Source organism: Protopterus annectens, chromosome 8.part0 (assembly GCF_019279795.1).
Source record: "Protopterus annectens isolate FY-2018-M chromosome 8.part0, PAN1.0, whole genome shotgun sequence".
Taxonomy (NCBI): Eukaryota; Metazoa; Chordata; order Ceratodontiformes; family Protopteridae; genus Protopterus; species Protopterus annectens.
This window is the reverse complement of record NC_056741.1, coordinates 1,062,421,285-1,062,441,164: the sequence shown is the minus strand read 5'-3', so window position 1 is coordinate 1,062,441,164 and position 19,880 is coordinate 1,062,421,285. Positions and strand designations below refer to the sequence as shown.

The window sequence follows — 19,880 nt, the reverse complement described above, 5'->3', positions numbered from 1 at the left end:
GGTACTGTGGTATTTCATGTGTTTGCGATTTTCCATATTTTTCTCTGTCCTACATTACCATTCTACTATTTTTTGACAGGCAAATTGCATTGTTTGGTTTTAGTCTCTGTAGTCCATAGGTTTGGGGGAGCTTTAAATTTTGCCATGGTGTCACTTAAAAGTAGGAAGTCTGCCTTAGAATAACACCTTAAAATTCCACTTTAGCTGGTTTCATAGGTTTTATTTTTATTTAGGAGGAGGCAGTTTTATGGCCTGACCTAACAACTGAGGAATTTACGGGGTCCATGTTGGTGAGGACTAGGACAAGGATGTTTGCACCCATAATGGGGTTCAGACTAGCTAATCTAAGGTGTTCCTGCTGACAAAATCCAGGAATATTTGGGTCTGCAAGTTTGGCATTGTATATTATTCCCAGTTCTTGAAATTATAAGATTTGTGTCATTAGCATTACTTCAGATTAACAGTTCTTGAAATTAAAAGATGTGTTAATAATATTACTTCAGTTCCACTGTTCAACTGATATAATTTATTTAAATAGGTTTAAATACTGCACCTAGGAGAACAATGGCTAACTGAAAACCTGCTTCTCAACCTCCAAAAGACCAAGCTTCTTTTTTTTCTTCCAAAAAAATTAAATCCAGCTAAAGACAACTTCACCATCTCATCCCTACATAATACAATTATCACCGCCGACTCAAACACCAAAGTGCTTGGTGTTACTATAGACCAATTAAAATTCAATTTACATATCTTAAACTGTATCAAAATGTCCAATTAAAAACTAGCTCTTCTATACCGCGACAACAAATTATATACCTAACAATTCTAAACATATACTGGCTCAAACATGTATTCTACCATCCCTGCTGTATGCTGCTCCCATACTTACTAACCTCCAAAATAATCTCTTAATGAAACTAGAGACCACCTAACAAAGATAGCCATATTTGCAGCCAGTAATAGCTACAAATCCCATCACTGTATATCCCTGACAAGCTTAAGATGGCCTAGCCACATGCTTCATAGGTTGGTACTAGGCTATCGGCCCTAGGGCCTACGCAAGCCTAGCCATAACAATTCCCTGGATATTTCTTCCCACAATATTTTCTTCTCTGGACTCCTGTCTAGCAGGGCGACTGACATGATCCCCGGGGTGAATTTCCTATCTCCCATCCAATCATCAAGGTTCCTTTTGAAGAGGGCCAATGAGGCGCTCTGCTTGACATGTATGAGCAGTCTATTCCAGAGTATGGGGAGTCTCTGGGTCAGGAACCTATCCCTCCAGCATGTTTTGTTCATTGTGATGGCAAGGTTTAGATCCCTGGAGCGTGTGGCTCTGAGGGATTGGGATTTCTTTAAGTGGAGCATGTCCAACAGCTCAGGGTTTGACATGACCTTGTATGTTAAGCAGAGATCGCCTCCGAGTAGACGATATGCCACAGAGTATAGCTGGAGTTTTTTCAGATGGTCAGCATATGGCATCTGCTTTAGGCATGTGATTCTTTTAGTGAGGTATTTCTCTGGCCTTTCCAGCTGTTGCAGATGTTTTGCGAGGTACATACCAAATGGGGCATTATACTCCATAATGGGTCTAATGAGGGATGAGTACAGTGGGACAATGACCTCCTTTTTTCTGGATGAAAAGCCCTTAGTGATGAGGTGTGTCACATAAAAGGATTTCCTGACTGTTGTGGCGATGTGGTTATCGAAAGTAAGACCACGGACTACCTGTGTCCCTAAGTCTTTCATCACACTTTCGATGTTTAGTGTCCTGCCACCTATGTGGTAATTCATGGGTACATGTTTTTTTCCAAAGGGGATAACTATACATTTCTTGGCATTAAGCTTGAGCCCAAGGCACCAGGCATCTGTTTCTGTAAGGCCCTTTTGTAGAATATCCACATCATTTGAGGATTCAATAATGGTTCCCAGTTTGCAGTCATCTGCGAACTTTGTTAGCCAGAGTCCCTTAGTGTTGGCCTGTACTTCAGAGAAGTATATGCCAAACAAGAGTGGTCCGAGAACTGAGCCCTGAGGTACTTCACTTGTCACTTGTCTGGAGCTGGATTTGGAGTCGGCTACTTTTACAGTCTGGGTTCTGTCAGTAAGCCAGTTGGCAACCCATCGAGTGACGTAGGGATTTATGCCCAGCTTAGTAATTTTATCTATGATTCCAGAGTGGGGGATGGTGTTGAAAGCCTTGGCGAGGTCCAGATAGGTTGTGTGGACTGCCTTACCCTCGTCCACAGCTCTGGAGATTGATTCGAAGAAGTCAGTCAGATTCAGGAGACAAGATCGGCCCTTCACAAACCCAAACTGGGTGGGGTCCCGTGTTTGGAGGTTGCCAATGTCTTTGTTTATAAGTTCCATGATAATGCGTTCCATGCCCTTGCAGATCAGGCTTGTCAGACTGATGGGACAGTAGTTCCCGGGATCCAAGGCGGACCCCCCCTTGTGGAGTGGGATAAGTGTAGCTGTGCGCCACTCAGTGGGCACGAAGCCTGAGGTGAGGCTATGATTAAACATGAACTACAAAATGAATTGGCACCTCACCTAAGTGTCATGTAGTACACAGCTTGGGATGTCATCTGGTCCCAAGCATGCTGTATTATTAGCTTTGGAGAGTGTGGTTTCTACCTGCGTGGCCGTGATTATTGGAATTTGGCAATCTTTTGGTATTGAGATGGGCCCTTTAGGGGGTGAGAGAGGGGGGTGAAGTTGGCACTAAATCGATCTGCCAGGATACTGGCAATATCCTTGGGATCAGTATATTTAATGCCATTCTGTTGCAGCTCAGCGCAGATCTGAGCATTGCCATTTAGATTCTTGACATAACTACAGAATGCCTTGTGGTTGTCTTTGGAATCTTTGGCAATTCTATTTCCGTAACTAGCTTTTGAGGATTTTATGAGGGATCTCAGCTTCTTACTGAGGCTGGTGAGGGAGTTTTTTGCATCCTGGGATTTTCCTCTTTTCTGCAACAGTTTCTTCCTTCTGTTGTATAGTTTGTTTATAGCAAGGGACCACCAGATTGGCTTCCTTTTTTTGGAGAAGAGCATCTTGGTTCTATTTGGGATAGCACGATTCATGCACGAGTGGATGTGCTCATACAATGCCTTAGTATAGGATTCTGCAGTCGAACTTTCAGATCCCGTCTGCATGGGTGTCGTGAAGTTTGTCACTTCTGACTTCAGTAGAATGAAGCTGGCTTTGGAGAAATGTTTTAAGGAGGTTTCCTTACTGGGGGGGGGTGGAATGTGGATGTCAAGGGTGATTTGCTTATGGTCAGACCCGACCAATGAGGGGGTGACCACTGGTGTGGAGCATCTATTTCCCATGTTGGTAATGACCAGGTCTAGGATATTGGAGCCCCTGGTGGGACAATGGATTAGTTGATCCAGGGCATTGGAATTTATGAATTCCAAGAACCGTTGGGAAAAGGAGTTGGTACCCGAGTAGTTTTCCCAGTTAATGGCAGGGTAGGTGAAATCACCCAGTATTAGGGTGTTTGGTTGTATCTTAATATTTTCCAGTATGTTTAGATAGGTGTAGTGAGAATCTTGGGGCATGGTGGGGGATCTGTAGCAAGCTACAATTTGGATTGCAGTCTTACCTAGTGTTAGTTGCACCTGGAGAATTTTAGATGCACTGTGTTGGGCAACTAGCCTGGAGGTGTGAATATCCTTGGTGAATATGGGCACTCCTCCACCTTTAGTGTTTCGGTCTTGGTTTTGTGGCCGAAAAGTGTGGTAAGAGTTGTAGCCTGGTATTGCAGCGGAGCTCTCTGGAGCCTTGAACCAGGTCTCAGTTACTGCACAGATATCGATGTTCTCCATTTTTAGGAGTACCTCGAGAGAGTGCATTTTGAGGTTTAGACTTCTAGCATTGAGTAGCATTAACTTCAGATTTTGCATGCTTGTATCTGTTACGGTGGTGGTTTTATCCTTTGAACCTTGCCTAAAAAAGGCACTATAGGGGTGACAAGAGCTTTAGCCGGTAACCTGAATCCCAGGGGTGACAGGTGCAGACCATCTCTGGCAAAGCATCGTGGTTTGTCGATCATGTCTTCCCAGGCAGACAAATACTGGATCCCCTTTGAATGACACCAGAAGCTTAGCCAATTGTTGAAGTCAATCATTTTGTCTTTATACTGTGGTATCATTCTGGGTGAAGGCAGGATGCTACTCAGGGCTAGGGTCATACCTGCCTGGGACACATGATCCAAGAGCTCTTCCATGTCTCTTTTCATGTAGTCCAGGGAGATACGTCTCAAGTCATTCACTGCAGCATGGACAATGACAGAGTCGTATTTGTACTTGTTGTGGAGTGACTTGAGTGCATGCGTTATGTGGTATCCTGGCATCTGACAGGCAGCTGACTGTACTTTTCTCCTTGTTCAGCCTGGTGAGTGGGCCATCAGTGTGCCTGACTATAAAGTCACCTATGACTAAAGTATTGGGTACATTGTCTTGCCTTAGGGACTGTTGTTGGGTGGCACACTGGTGTTGTGAGCTATGTGTCACTTTAGTTGTGAATGGTGTTTGTTTGCGTTTCAGCATCGGAGGTCCTTGTTGTTTGGGCAGGTTAATGTTTCAGCATCGGGGGTCCTTGTTGCTTGGGCAGGTTAATGTTAAGGGCCTCCGCATATGTGGGTTTAGTGTTGCTATGTGTGGGTGTTGATTGTGTGGGTTTTGAAGGGCTATGAGTTGCTAGAGGTGTAGTGCAGGTGTTAACCTTCTCCTCTTGGCTGTCTAGCACAATCTTGGCTGGAGAGAGCTTTGCTTCCAGTTTGGCTATGTAAGTGCATCTCTCACAGGTTATAGTGTTGGGTGGTAGGAGGAGAGGATTGTCTGTGTACACGAGGCAGTTGCCGCATTGCCCCAGTATGCCCAGATTCACCAGGTGGACAAGAGAAATCACCAGAAGCTGACCCTTGGATACGCCTGTTTAGGTGCTTTTTTTGTAAAAGTTTAAGAGCTGTTTTCCCCTACCTTTGCAAGGTACTTTGCAATTATAGGCTGCTTAGTGCCTGTGATTAATTTCTCCTTATTGACAAGGAGAGTTGAGTGCTTGTATCAGTTTCAGGCTTCCTAGTGCTTTCCAGCAGGTTCTAGAGCAAGTGCTAGTCACAGGGGTTCAGATTTTAGTGCTGCTACTGAGAAACCAGCTAGTTCTAAGGGACAATTTGAAGAGCAGACTTTCTGGCACCTGGAATAGTTTAACTGTAGCCTTGCAGTGCTGCACGATGCGAAAAATGTTAAAACACATGCATTTTTAAGCCAGAAAGTTGAAAGGGATAGAAATCAGCCCAAAAAGACTAATAAAATTACAATTTCTGAGCTGGAAACCACTCCTCTAGCATTAGATAGGCAGTACAATGCTCACCACTCTCACTGGTAAGCAGTAGGACTTCCCTCTACCACAGCAAGGTCTGGATAGCTCTGAACACAGAAAATAAAGTCCTGAGACAAGCAAAGCCTGGGATATGGACTGGCTAGGAAAGGTGGGAAACAAGCAAACAAAATAGTATTTTTTTTTGTTGAAACAGGCTAAACAATGCAATAATACAGTAAATAAACACAGAAAAGGCTAACACACTTGAGTGTGTAGTCCTAAACAGTAAATGCAATTAAAACTCTACAAAATTAGCAATTTAAAACTTTTTAAATGAAGCAAGGCAAGTGCACAACTGAAAAAACGATTTAAGAGGCAGTAATACAGCAGAATAAGTAGCTAGTCTACATATACAGAGAAGTCTATATATACAGAAAAGCAGCTAAAACACACAAACAATTCAGATGCAGTGCAACCTAGAGCACTTGAGTTGTAGCAATATTAAGGCAATTACAGTTATAATAAATGCTCCAAAATATACTCTATATTTCCAAAATGTTTGAGAAGCACAGTCAGAACACAAGGAGATTCAGACAATTTTTTTTTTGAAAGAAAAAAAGGAGAAACAGAAGGCCTTCTCAGATGTTCTCTCTGCGTTGGGTAGAATGAGCCAATGACACTAGACTGGGAAGAATGTCCCAGATCAGATTTACAGTAGGGGCGGGCAACTGCAAAGCCACCAAGTATAACAACAAGACACGAACAGGGAGGGAGGGTGAGGACCAATACTAAAGCTATTAGCCTACAGACAGTAAATACTACAGAAAGTCACAAAATGAAAGTTTTTAAACAGATAAAAGGAGCAAAGAGACTATACAGAAGGCTTTTAACTGCAAACAAATCAGCTACCCGTGCAGATACTAAAGCTATTAGCCTACAGACAGTAAACACTACAGAAAACCACAAAAAGAACGTTTTTAAACAGATAAAGGAGCAAAGAGACTCTACAGAATGATTTTAACTGCAAACAAATCAGTTACTCATTCAGATTGGTTAATAGCAATAAAATACATTAAAAACTATAAAGCGGGCAATAAAAACTGCTATATATAAATTGCTAGAAACAATAATCAGTATAAATAAAAAAAAAACGAAACCCTAAAGTTGGAGGAGTGTCCATATTCACCAAGGATATTCACACCTCCAGGCTAGTTGCCCAACAGAATGCATCTGAAATTCTCCAGATGCAACTAACTTTAGGTAAGACTGCAATCCAAATTGTAGCTTGCTACAGATCCCCCACCATGCCCCAAGATTCTCACTACACCTATCTAAACATACTGGAAAATATTAAGATACAACCAAACACCCTAATACTGGGTGATTTCAACTATCCTGCCATTAACTGGGAAAACTACTCGGGTATAAACTCCTTTTCCCAACGGTTCTTGGAATTCATAAATTCCAACGCCCTGGATCAACTAATCCATTGTCCCACCAGGGGCTCCAATATCCTAGACCTGGTCATTACCAACATGGGAAATAGATGCTCCACACCAGTGGTCACCCCCTCATTGGTCAGGTCTGACCATAAGCAAATCACCTTTGACATCCACCCCCCCCCCAGTAAGGAAACCTCCTTAAAAAAACTCTCCAAAGCCAACTTCATGCTACTGGAGTCAGAGGTGACAAACTTCACAACACCCATGCAGACGGGATCTGGAAGTTCGACTGCAGAATCCTACACTAAGGCACTCTACGAGCACATCCACTCATGCATGAATTGTGCCATCCCAAATAGAACCAAGATGCTCTTCTCCAAAAAAAGGAAGCCAATCTGGTGGTCCCCTGCTATAAACAAACTATACAACAGAAGGAAGAAAGTGTTGCAGAAAAGAGGAAAATCCCAGGATGCAAAAAACTCCCTCACCAGCCTCAGTAAGAAGCCGAGATCCCTCATAAAATCCTCAAAAGCTAGTTACGAAAATAAAATTGCCAAAGATTCCAAAGACAACCACAAGGCATTCTCAAGTTATGTCAAGAATCTAAATGGCAATGCTCAGATCTTCTCTGAGCTACAACAGAATGGCATTAAATATACTGATCCCAAGGATATTGCCAATATCCTGGCAGATCGATTTAGTGCCAACTTCACCCTCCTCTCACCCCCTAAAGGGCCCATCTCAATACCAAAAGATTGCCAAATTCCGATAATCACGGCCACACAGGTAGAAACTGCACTCTCCAAAGCTAAGAATACAGCATCCATGGGACCAGATGACATCCCAGGCTGTGTACTACATGAACTACAAAATGAGCTGGCACCTCACCTAAGTGTCATGTTTAATCATAGCCTCACCTCAGGCTTCGTGCCTACTGAGTGGCGCACAGCTAGTTATCCCGCTCCACAAGGGAGGATCCACCTTGGATCCCGGGAACTACTGTCCCATCAGTCTGACAAGCCTGATCTGCAAGGGCATGGAATGCATTATCATGGAACTTATAAACAAAGACATTGGCAACCTTCAAACACTGGACCCCACCCAGTTTGGGTTTGTGAAGGGCCGATCTTGTCTCCTGAATCTGACTGACTTCTTTGAATCAGTCTCCAGACCTGTGGACAAGGGTAAGGGGGTCCACACAGCCTATCTGGACCTCACCAAGGCCTTCGACACCATCCCCCACTTTGGAATCATAGATAAACTTACTAAGCTGGGCATAAATCCCTACGTCACTCAATGGGTTGCCAACTGGCTTACTGGCAGAACCCAGACTGTAAAAGTAGCCGACTTCAAATCCAGCTCCAGACAAGTGACAAGTGGAGTACCTCAGGGTTCAGTCCTGGGACCACTCTTGTTTGGCATCTACTTCTCTGAAGTACAGGCCAACACTAAGGGACTCTGGCTAACAAAGTTTGCAGATGACTGCAAACTAGGAGCCATTACTGAATCCACAAATGATGTGGATATTCTACAAAAGGGCCTTACAGAAACAGATGCCTGGTGCCTGAGCCATGGGCTCAAACATAATGACAAGAAATGTAGAGTTATCCCCTTTGGAAAAAAAACATGTACCCATGAATTACCACATAGGTGGCAGGACACTAAACATCGAAAGTGTGATGAGAGACTTAGGGACACAGGTGGACAGTGGTCTTACTTTCGTTAACCACATCGCCACAACAGTCAGGAAATCCTTCTATGTGGCATACCTCATCATCAAGGGCTTTTCATCCAGAAAAAAGGAGGTCATTGTCCCACTGTACTCATCCCTCATTAGACCCATTATAGAGTATAATGCCCCATTTGGTACGTACCTCACAAGACATCTGCAACAGCTGGAAAGGCCACAGAAATACCGCACTAAAAGAATCACAGGCGTAAAGCAGATGCCATATGCTGACCGTCTGAAAAAACTCCAGCTATACTCTGTGGCATATCTTCTACTCAGAGGCGATCTCTGCTTAACATATAAGGCCATGTCAAACCTTGAACTGTTGGTCATGCTCCACTTAAAGAAATCCCAATCCCTCAGAGCCACATGCTCCAGGGATATAAACCTTGTCATCACAATGAACAAAACATGCTGGAGGGATAGGTTCCCGACCCAGAGACTCCCCATACTCTGGAATAGACTGCCCATACATGTCAAGCAGAGCACCTCATTGGCTCTCTTCAAAAGGAACCTTGATGATTGGATGGGAGATAGGAAATTCACCCCGGGGATCATGTCAGTCGCCCTGCTAGATAGGGGTCCAGAGAAGTAAATATTGTGGGAAGAAATATCCAGTGAATTGTTATGGCTAGGCTTGCATAGGCCCTAGGGCCGATAGCCTAGTACCAACCTATGAACCTATAAAACAGGATACTTCTATATCTCAGCTCTGAGTTGTAGTCAATGCCCCTCCTCCACTCTGCTCAGTGTGTATAGACAGAAATCCTCTCAAAGTTAGGGCTTAAATACCAGAAGATACAACCTTAGACAACTTTTTTTTTTTTTTTTAAAGCACAAAAGAACCAGCTCCCACTAGCCAGCAGCCAATTAACACAATCTAGCCAAGGTAAAGAAAGGCTTCTGCTAATTCAAGATGGCCTGTTCATGTGCTTTGAACAATCACTGTAGAAACAAACAAGCCTCTGAACTAGGACAATACTAAAGCTATTAGCCTACAGACAGTAAACACTACAGAAAGCCACAAAATGAAAGTTTTTAAACAGATAAAGGAGCAAAGAGACTCCACAGAATGCTTTTAACTGCAAACAAATCAGTTACCCGTGCAAATACTAAAGCTATTAGCCTACAGACAGTAAACACTACAAAAAGCCACAAAATGAAAGTTTTTAAACAGATAAAGGAGCAAAGAGACTCAAATGTCACAACTACAAATTGCACACACACACACAGCATCCTAAGATAGCCCCAACTGCTGCCCTACCCTTACATCCATAATTACACCCTACACACCCAATCATGACCTCAGAAGCACACAACAAAACCTTCTGCAGGTGACCAAGCCAAACAAAAATACTGGAAAAATACTTCACTGTCATTCGATTGCATACTCACGGAACACACTTCCAATTGTTCCTTCGCTCCACTACCAAAAGTGGGGAATTCAAAAAGCAGCTAAAAATTCATTTTTGACATGCATGCATCTGTACTTGGCAAGAAATTACCTAATGAATTTTTTCTTCTTCTCTTAACATATCTGCCTGGTATCTACCTAAACTGTCTACATATATTACTCTCTCTGCTATGCTATTTAATGCATCTTTGTTATAATGTCATGATGTTACTCTGATTTTTTTTTATTTTAGGCATTGCTACATTCCTTGTCAAATAACCTAATGCTAACCAAATTTCTCAAACATATTGCTACTGCATTCTCATAATACTGTACTTTTGTCTTGTATATATTCTATTTTTGTACTGTTAAGGGTCTTAAAAAATAAAAAAAAAATAACAGTTCAAGTTGTAATTACTTTCCTTGAGCTTTTCACCTTGGGTCTCCGCTGAAAAAGAGCTCTCTGGGCCCAGTCAGACTAACCTAGTTAACAAATATAAAAATAAACAAATACAATAATACTTTCAATCATAGCTCTCAACCTCTTAACATAAAAATGTGGACAAAAGCCAAAAATAATGGGGGTACCAAGCCCCAAAAGTAGGGACATATTTTAAATATTGCTCTTTTAAACTTAGCAGGTTGCTACTAGACCAAAAGGTCTTAGCATTTATAAGTGTTTACTGTATCTGTTTCTGCTTGTTTTCTGAAAAAAAAAAAAAAAAAAAAATATCTCTTGTTTTCCCGCCTTACTGAGCTAGATTAGTCCAGTTTCAGAGCTTGCTGATCCCTGGACTTTGTTTGCAGTTCCTGTTACTGATTCTTTGCCTAATTTGGAAGAGAGGAAGTTCCCTTGCTTACCAGTGGGAGTGGGAAGCATTGAGCTGCCTGTTGGTCCAGTTTTGTGAGGTTTCAGCCAGTAACTTGTAGTCTATTGGTCGTTTTGGGCCAGTTCCTAGCTTCTTTCAGCCCCCTGATATAAAAAACGCTAAACGCGCGTTTGCGCGGTTTAGCGCGGAGCTGCTACCGTTGCACACTAGGGCAGCGCCGGTTAAGCAGATTTAAACTATTAGGGCTACCTAAAGTCCACTCTTCAAATTTTCCCTTAAAACTACCTTCCTCGAACTGTACTACTGATCTAATCTGCATACCCTATAACTAAAAAGATCATCCCTACCTGACTCCGAGTAGACTATTCTTTATCTGTTAAACCTAGCACTTGCTCCTATAGTACTTATCACCTTGATACAGCACTCTTGTTATAGATAGTACCCCAAAAAGGCGAACCCCATTTCTCGGACACCCACATCCCCCGGAATCTCTTTTAAAGTTTTTTTGTCTATTCCTTCTAGCATGTTGAGGGATCAGTTGCTAATGTCCTCTCCTGCTCAGCTGGTGAACCTGGGAATATTGAGGCAATGTTACAATTGCCTCATGTACACAGACAACCCTCTCCTCCTCCCACAAAACACAAATACATGCGAGAGATGCAACTATACGGCCAAACTGGAGGCTGAGCTCTCTCAACATAGGACTGGCAAGACCAGACAAGAGGAGAAGGTTACCACACACAATATAGACCCAGTCTCACATAGTACCATCACAACCTCAAATCATACACATAAACACACAAAGACATACTCGGAGGCTCTGAGCAAAAATCTACCAAAACAGCAGAGGCCACCAAAGCAGACACCCAAACAACTACCACCTCAGAACACAACACCTGCAACACATAGACCTCACAGTCAGAGTGTCAAACAGTCACAGCCCTTAAGGACAAACACAATGCCAGACACACTAGTCATTGGTGACTCCATAGTCAGACACACTGACGTCCCGCTCACCAGACTGAGTAAGGAAAGGGTCACAGTAAGCTGCCTGTCGGGCGCTAGAATCTGCCACATAACGCAAGCACTCAGGTCTCTCAACAGCAGGTACAAATACGACTCAGTCATTGTCCACGCTGATGTAAACGACCTGAGACGTACCTCCTTGGACTACATGAAAAGAGACATTGAGGAGCTCTCTGATTATGCAGCCCAGGCAGGTATGACCCTGACCTTGAGCAGTATCCTACTTTCACCAAGAATGATGCCACAATACAGGGATAAGATGATCAGCTTTAACAATTGGCTTAAACTCTGGTGTCATTCAAAGGGGATCCAATGTCTGTCTGCCTGGGATGACATGCTGGACAAGCCACGCTGCTTAAGGGACGGCTTGCACCTGTCACCCTGGGATTCGGATATTGGCAAAGGCTCTTGCCACCCCATAGTGCCTTTTTTAGGCAAGGCTCAAATTCTAAACCTACCACCCTAGAACACAAAAATGGAAAAAGCTAAGGGTAATGCTGCTCAATGCCAGAAGTCTCAATCTCAAAATGCACGCACTCGAGGCCCTTCTCAGTATGGAGAACATCGATGTCTGTGCTGTGACAGAAACCTGGTTCAAGGCTCCTGAGAGCACCCCAGCACTATCAGGTTTTACCTCATACCATGCGTTCCGGCCCCAAAATCCGGACAATACCAAGAAAGGAGGGGGGGTATCCATATTCATCAAGGACACCCACACCTCAAGATTGGTGGCAATGCACGATGCATCAGAGACCATCCAGGTGCAATTAACCATAGGCAAGACTGCTCTGCAAATTGTAGCATGTTACAGGCCACCCTCACAAACTCAGGAACCTCACATGGCTTTCCTGAAAACACTGGAGGGGATAAATGCATCTCCAAACACCATCATACTAGGTGACTTCAACTACCCTAATATAGACTGGGAACACTACTCAAGCCCAAATACCCTAGCCCAAAAGTTCCTGGAATTCATAAACTCAAATGCCATGGAACAACTGGTCACCATCCCCACAAGAGGAGAAAACATACTTGATCTCATCATCACGAACATGGGAGCACAATGTTCAACACCGGAAGTATACCCCTCACTGGTGAGATCAGATCACAAACTAATCTCGCTGGAGGTCCTCATCCCACCCCCACCTGAAATAAAAAAGACCACAGTAAAGAACTACTCGAAAGCCGACTTCACACTTCTAAAGACTAGTGTGGTCTCCTTTAAGGCCCCCGAGCCAGCAGAAAACAGTACCCAAGCCGCTGAATCACTTACAAATGCCTTCTACCAGCACCTACAGGACTGCATGGATAAGGCAATCCCAAGCAAAACAAAGACTCTTTGTACCAAAGGTAAGCGTCCAGTCTGGTGGACCCCAGCCATAAACAAACTCTACAACAAAAGGAGGAAGCTACTACAAGATAGAGCAAAATCCTTAAAAGGTAAGACACCTTTGATCACTACAAGTAAAAAAACTAAGAGCTCTCATAAAATCATCCAAAGCAAACTTTGAGAGAAAAATAGCTAAAGACTCAAAAGACAATCATAAGGCCTTCTTCAGCTATGTTAGAAACCTGGGAGGAAACTCCCAGATATGCTCAGAACGAGTTCAAAATGATGTGAAGATTACTGATCCTACAGACATTGCCAACATACTGGCTGACAGGTTCAGTGCAAACTTCTCCCCTCCCCCCCAAAAGGTGAGATATCTATACCAAACTATTGTAGCCCCCCAAACATCTCTAACGCCCAAGTGAGAACTGCTCTCTCCAAAGCAAAAAACACAGCATCCATGGGACCTGATGGTGTCCCCGGCTGTGTGCTCCACGAACTCAACGAGGAATTAAACCCACAGCTAGGACAGCTGTTTAATCATAGTCTCACCTCTGGATACGTACCCAGGGAGTGGCGCACTGCGACAGTGGTCCCACTTCATAAAGGTGGTGCCTCCACCGACCCAGGAAATTACCGGCCCATTAGCTTGACAAGCCTTATCTGCAAAGCCATGGAGAGGATCATAATGGATCTCATAAACAACGACATAGGGAATTTGCAGACTTTGGATCCAACCCAGTTTGGCTTTGTCAAAGGCAGATCATGCCTTTTAAACTTGGTTGACTTTTTCGAAACAGTCACCAAAGCCATTGATGAGGGAAAAGCAGTCCATACAGCATACCTCGATCTGGCGAAAGCTTTCGATACAATACCCCACTCGGGTATCATTGAAAAACTCATCAGCTTAAATGTTAACCCATACATCACAAGATGGGTTGCAAACTGGCTGAGTGACAGAACCCACAGGGTCAGAGTTGCTGGCGCCATGTCAGACTCTAAGCCTGTCACAAGTGGTGTCCCACAGGGCTCAGTCCTGGGCCCACTCTTGTTTGGCATCTACTTCTCCGAAGTACAAGCAAACACAGGAGGGTTATGGCTGACAAAGTTTGCAGATGACTGCAAACTGGGCGCCGTAGTCGAAAACACATCTGACACAGATATCCTTCAGAAAGGTCTCACAGAAACGGATAACTGGTGCCAGAGCCATGGCCTAAAGTTAAATGCCAAAAAATGCATAGTCATACCCTTCGGGAAAAACAAGGTTACCCCTAGCTACCTCATAGGTGGCAATCCACTGAGCACAGAAGTTATTAGGGACCTGGTGACCCAGGTTGACAGTAGCCTGTCATTCGACACCCATGTAGCTAAAGTAGTTAGGAAGACCTTCTACATTGCCCACCTTATCATGAAGGGATTCACATCTAGATCAAGGGAGGTCATAGTTTCCCTGTACTCATCACTCATCAGACCAATGATTGAGTACAATGCCCCATTTGGAATGTATCTGACCCGACACTTGCAGCAGCTGGAGAGGCCACAAAAGTTCCTCACCAAAAGGATAAAGGGTCTCAAAAATCTGTCCTATGCTGCCCGACTGAAAGAACTTCAGCTCTATTCAGTCGCTTACCGCTTTCTCAGAGGTGACCTGTGCCTGACATACAAGGCCATGTCAAGCCCAGATTTGATGAATATGCTTCACCTCAATAAATCTAGATCCGTCAGAGCCACAAGGGTGGGAGACTTAAACCTCGACACAGCTATTAATAGGACGTGCTGGAGGGATAGATTCATCACCCAAAGACTCCGTATGCTGTGGAACAAAATCCCGGTATATGTGAGGCAGAGCACCTCGCTGGCCTTGTTCAAGAGAAATCTTGACCAATGGATGGGAGATCGCAGATATATCCCAGGGATTACCTCAGTGTCACTGCTCGACAGAGGCACAGCAAAATAATGGGTATAGTTCCCCATACTAAAGGGGTGGCGTAAGCCACAAAACTATGGGCTAGGCTTGTAAATGCCCTCGGGCAGATAGCCTAGTATAAACCTATGATACCATGCAATTTCTGAAGGATATGAAGTCTGAAACTCAAATGCCAGTCGTTATTTACCGTGATTTGTCTCAAAAATCCAGAAAAAACGCAATTTTAATGAGGAACAGACCAAACTATAAGGCATAAAACTGGATATTCTGTGAAAATCTGGACAGTTGAGAGATATGTATCAGCAGTCTGTATCAGAAAAATACATTATAACTTCTCCAACCTATATTAATGATCAGGAACATTAGCACCTCAAAGCCTCGAGGGTGTACAGCGGCTTAAGTTACACCTTCATAATCACGTGCTCGCAAATAACCCCAGAGGCAGACATTTCTCCAGCACTTCCTGTCCTGGTTGTCAACATTCGGCCCTTGCAACTGTGACCTGGCAACCCTTTACGTTTCGTCTATTTCACCACAGAAACTAGCAACATGGCGGCAGCTGATGGAGATGACTCACTTTACCCCATTGCAGTACTAATTGATGAACTGCGAAATGAGGATGTCCAGGTACGACCTGATTGCTTCACTCATTCGCTGTGTCAGAAATCACCCATGAAAACAGGGCTGTTTACTATCGCTGGATAAATCTTGGCTGCAAGTTGCAGACTTAATAAGGGGGCGGGGTTGGAACCGCACTGCAGTCCAAATCTGGAGACATGAGTAAACTGTTAAAAGTTGAGCCTTGAGTCAGTTTTTGGAACTCTGGTATAACTTTTTTCCAGGTTGCAGAGCGAGAGTCGTAGGGAAAAATAACAGTTTTTCTTGTTTATTGCTGGAAATAGATCAAGACTTGAAATCGGCAATAATGACCGAGTTTCATGCTTTTGTTCTGCATTTTGTTTGTTTAAGCCTTAATATAGTTTGGCATTTGACACTTTTTGTGTTGCGTTTAACTTTGCATTATTTCAGTCCCTGATATTGATTGCATGATTTCCCCATGTAGTTTGAATATTTAGCGAGTTTGTTAGAAGTTGTAATAGAAGTAGACTAGTTAAGTGACGAGATGTGGTAGTCCGGTTTTTGTGACCGTGCTTAGAACTGTGTAAGGGGGATTCTGATTCTCTCAAGTTATTTTGTAACTTTCATAGTAATTTTCTACGTTTATACGTCACCTAAAACAGTCTCTTCTTGATAAGTTTGTTTTAGTTTTTCTGACTTTTCTATTGCTGTATGAAGCAATGGTTTTACTACCATGAGGTAACCGAGAATGAAGCTGCCTAATAATACTGATTTGTTCTGTGGCATTCTCTTTGTAGCTGAGAAGTATAACATGCTTTGTAAAAGCGACCTGTTTTTTTGTCTTTTAAACTTAACAGTTGTCATGCATGACAAGAAGACATTGGCAGAACCCAGCAAATTGTTTTGGATAAATTGCCATAGTTTGTAGAGAGAAGTTTAGTAATGTTTGCCCTAGAGAAATTGAGTAGCAGGACCCATCCCGGCTGCTGTCTGGGAAATAAAATCATACACTGCCATAATATTTGGAAGCTACTGTGGAATAATATCAGTTTAGCAGATTCTGTAGAGAGAAGACTCTGAGGTAACTGTACCATTGCCTCTCAAAGTAAACGGACACCTTCTCTATTGTTGAATGTATATGCTTTCTGACTTTGATAGGCTGGAAGTAAACAATGCTCATAGTTGCACAACAGCAACACAGCACATATGGTTTCAGTTGAGATTTAATTCCAATAAGTGTCAATTAATGAATAAGCACATATGGAGAATTAGAAAAGAAAACCAGTTTGGCCAGTTAGCGACTATATTGTGAAATGTAAGGATTCCCCTGAAAACCATCTCACCATTTACTGAAGAGATCTTCAAAACCAACTTCTGGGTCACACTATTAAGTTAATAGGTAAACCGGGGCCAAAATTTCTACTCCTTTCTTAGGGCCTCTGTGCCACTAGCGAGTAAACCAGTTTGGCCAGTTAGCGACTATATTGTGAAATGTAAGGATTCCCCTGAAAACCATCTCACCATTTACTGAAGAGATCTTCAAAACCAACTTCTGGGTCACATTATTAAGTTAATAGGTAAACCAGGGCCAAAATTTCTACTCCTTTCTTAGGGCCTCTGTGCCACTAGCGGTAGCTGAATCCTACCCAGTTAAAGGAGGCCAGGTTGTCTTAAGCCTCTAACCATTCTTCCCTCCAGATTTGGATTTCCAAGTCTGCACTTCCACACCCAAAGGGCATAGCTGCAGTTGCTTGGCCTGCACTTCCAACCCCTTACTTGAGAAAGCAAAAAAATATTTGGAAAAACAGGAAATGCTTCCTGACCCCTACTCCCCCTTTTAGGCCAGCAAGATTCTAGCTTCTGTAAGCTACTCATCCTCTTCACTTTTCTGAGAAGGGCGAGTTTCTTTGCTGTTTCTGTTGTTAGTTCCTGTGTTGAAAAATGCTAATATCTATCTTTTTAAAGTCTATATTGAGTAGTTAGCTTCTTACTTGTAATCTTCCACCCATAGCTACTTCCCCTCCATCTGTGCTACTGTTTTCCCTTTTCTTCCAAAGCCCCCAGCCTAAGCATGCCTCATTCTCTCAGGCACATCTATTGGATCTTTGATATCTTGTCTGTCTTTCATTAAAGATCATGTTCAAAGGCATGGAGTAGAATTGAGCATTACCTTTGTCTACCTGTACCAGATAGTGTATAGTACTGATTGTATTTCTGTTTCTTAATCTGCAGAGATTAATCACCTTTTGAAAGTAATTTTGATTGCCCACAGTGTTTTGTTGTTAATTGATGTTCATAGGTGACATAGTGATATCATTGGGGTGTGCTGCCTTTGTTTTAAGATTGTGTTTTGTACAGAGTACCATAAACATAAACATTTTATTTATTTATTTCCAGTTTGATAACCGGGGAAGTCCACTGGGCCCGAAAGCCCGTTTTCAGTGGAGGCCTGGGGAGAAAAGCTCCATGATAATACATTACACACAAAAACACAGCAGAAAAGCTCTAAACTAATACATTACACACAAAAACACTCTCTGTTCTAATAGCATAATACTTTAACAATATCCAAACAAAAATGAAGTGCATTGGGCACTATACATAAGAAAATGATATATTAATGCAACTGTAATGTTAGTAAAGTAGGAAAGAAAAAGGAAGTTATAGATAGAGTTTGAATGCAAGAGCAGAGAAGCATGGGAGAAGCGAAGAAGAAGCAAATAAATTAAAGGAGAAGAGGTGTCCAGAAGAGGATAGAAAAAGAACAGATAAACTAATGTTCATTTTATGATTGAGTCCAGGCGAACACCTTGAGAAAAAGGCAAAAGATTTAAAAGTGAGAGTAAGCATACAAGTGGGCAGTGGGATGAGAGCACTTGAAGGAAAATAAAGGGTTTAATCAGGGAGGAAGGAGGAGATAATGAAGAAGAGAGAGGGGAGCTAGGGAGAGTGTCAGAAAAAGGGGAACCGGGGGGGGGTGGAACTAGGATATATTGAGATCTAGGTAGGAAGTATACGATTACATTTCCAATTTTGGAAGAGGTGAGAATGGAGAAGAGATTTAAAGTGTTCGTAGTTTGTAGTGGCTCTTAGAAGGGAAGGAAGTGAGTTCCATTTTTTTGCTGTAGTATAGGAAAGTAGGAGTTGGCCAGGGGGTCGTTTGGGTTTGTATACTGAAATAAGATTTTGGTGGCTAGATCTTGGGGGCCTTGGAGAAGTGTATATGGTTAAGATATTAGGTAATGCTGGGCAAGCAGTGGGTTTAAAAATTAGTTTGTGTGCAGTAGTAAGTTGGAGGAAATTGAGTTGATTAGGGAGTTCTAGCCATTGAAGACTACGGAGGCAGATGCAATGGTGTGTAGAATGAGCGGAGTTAGTAGCGAATTTGGCAATTTTGTAGTAGCAACTTTCAAGTTTTGAGGAGATAGAAGTGGAGAGATTGGATAGAAGAGGAGCACCATACAGTAGAGAAGGGAGAAGGAAGGTAGTGGCGAGTTTGTCTTGAAGATGGAGTAAGAAAGTTTGCATTTCTATAAAGCATACCAAGCTTCTGATGAGTTTTCTTTATGTTTAGTTGAATATGATTATTGAATTTCAGGTGTTCATCAATGGTAACTCCGAGTAATTTAGCACTACTAACAACTTCTATTGAGGACTGGGAGAGGCTGGAAATTATGAAGGATGACTTATCAAGAGTCAGAGCTTTTGAGGGGGAGAAGAGAATGATGTGGGATTTATTGGCATTAAGGGAACGATGATTTTGAAGCATCCAATTTTCTGTGGTTGTGAAGGCCAATTGGGTTTTGGCTTGGAGCTCGGGAAGGCTAGGGGCAGAGCAGATAACAGTGGAGTCGTCTGCGTATTGTACTATTTGAGAAAGAGGAATAGAAGAGTGGAGATCATTGATAAAGATGTTAAAGAGCAGAGGCCCGAGAATAGAACCCTGAGGGACTCCGGTAGGGGTAGTTAGGAATTTTGAGGTACCAGTATTCCATTTCACAGCTTGGGATCTATCAGAGAGATAACTTCTGAACCAAGAAGGAGAGTTGTGGGAGAGATTGAGGTTAGAGAGGTGGTTGAGAAGGAGAGTGTGGGATATAGTGTCGAAGGCCTTAGAAAGGTCAAGAAGAACAGTGGAGACAATATTTCCAGAGTCACGGGCTTGGTTGACAATTTCTAGGAAGGAATGAAGAGCAGTTATGGTACTGTGGCCAGGCTGAAACCCATGTTGTGTAGGAGTGAGGAGATGGTTATTGAGAAGGTAGGGCATGAGTTGCTGGTGGATACATT

At 42.9% G+C, this 19,880-nt stretch overlaps 1 protein-coding gene across 1 annotated transcript in view; it reads left to right on the top strand.

Moving 5' to 3' along the window:
* Positions 1–15,475: 15,475 nt before the first annotated feature.
* The window catches only part of PPP2R1A (protein phosphatase 2 scaffold subunit Aalpha), a 2,558,186-nt gene continuing 2,553,781 nt past the window's right edge, over positions 15,476–19,880 (top strand). The window contains exon 1 of the mRNA XM_044079364.1: positions 15,476–15,638. Within this exon, the coding sequence (XP_043935299.1) occupies positions 15,561–15,638 (78 nt within the window). The 5' untranslated portion in view covers positions 15,476–15,560. The remainder of the gene's footprint in view (positions 15,639–19,880) is intronic.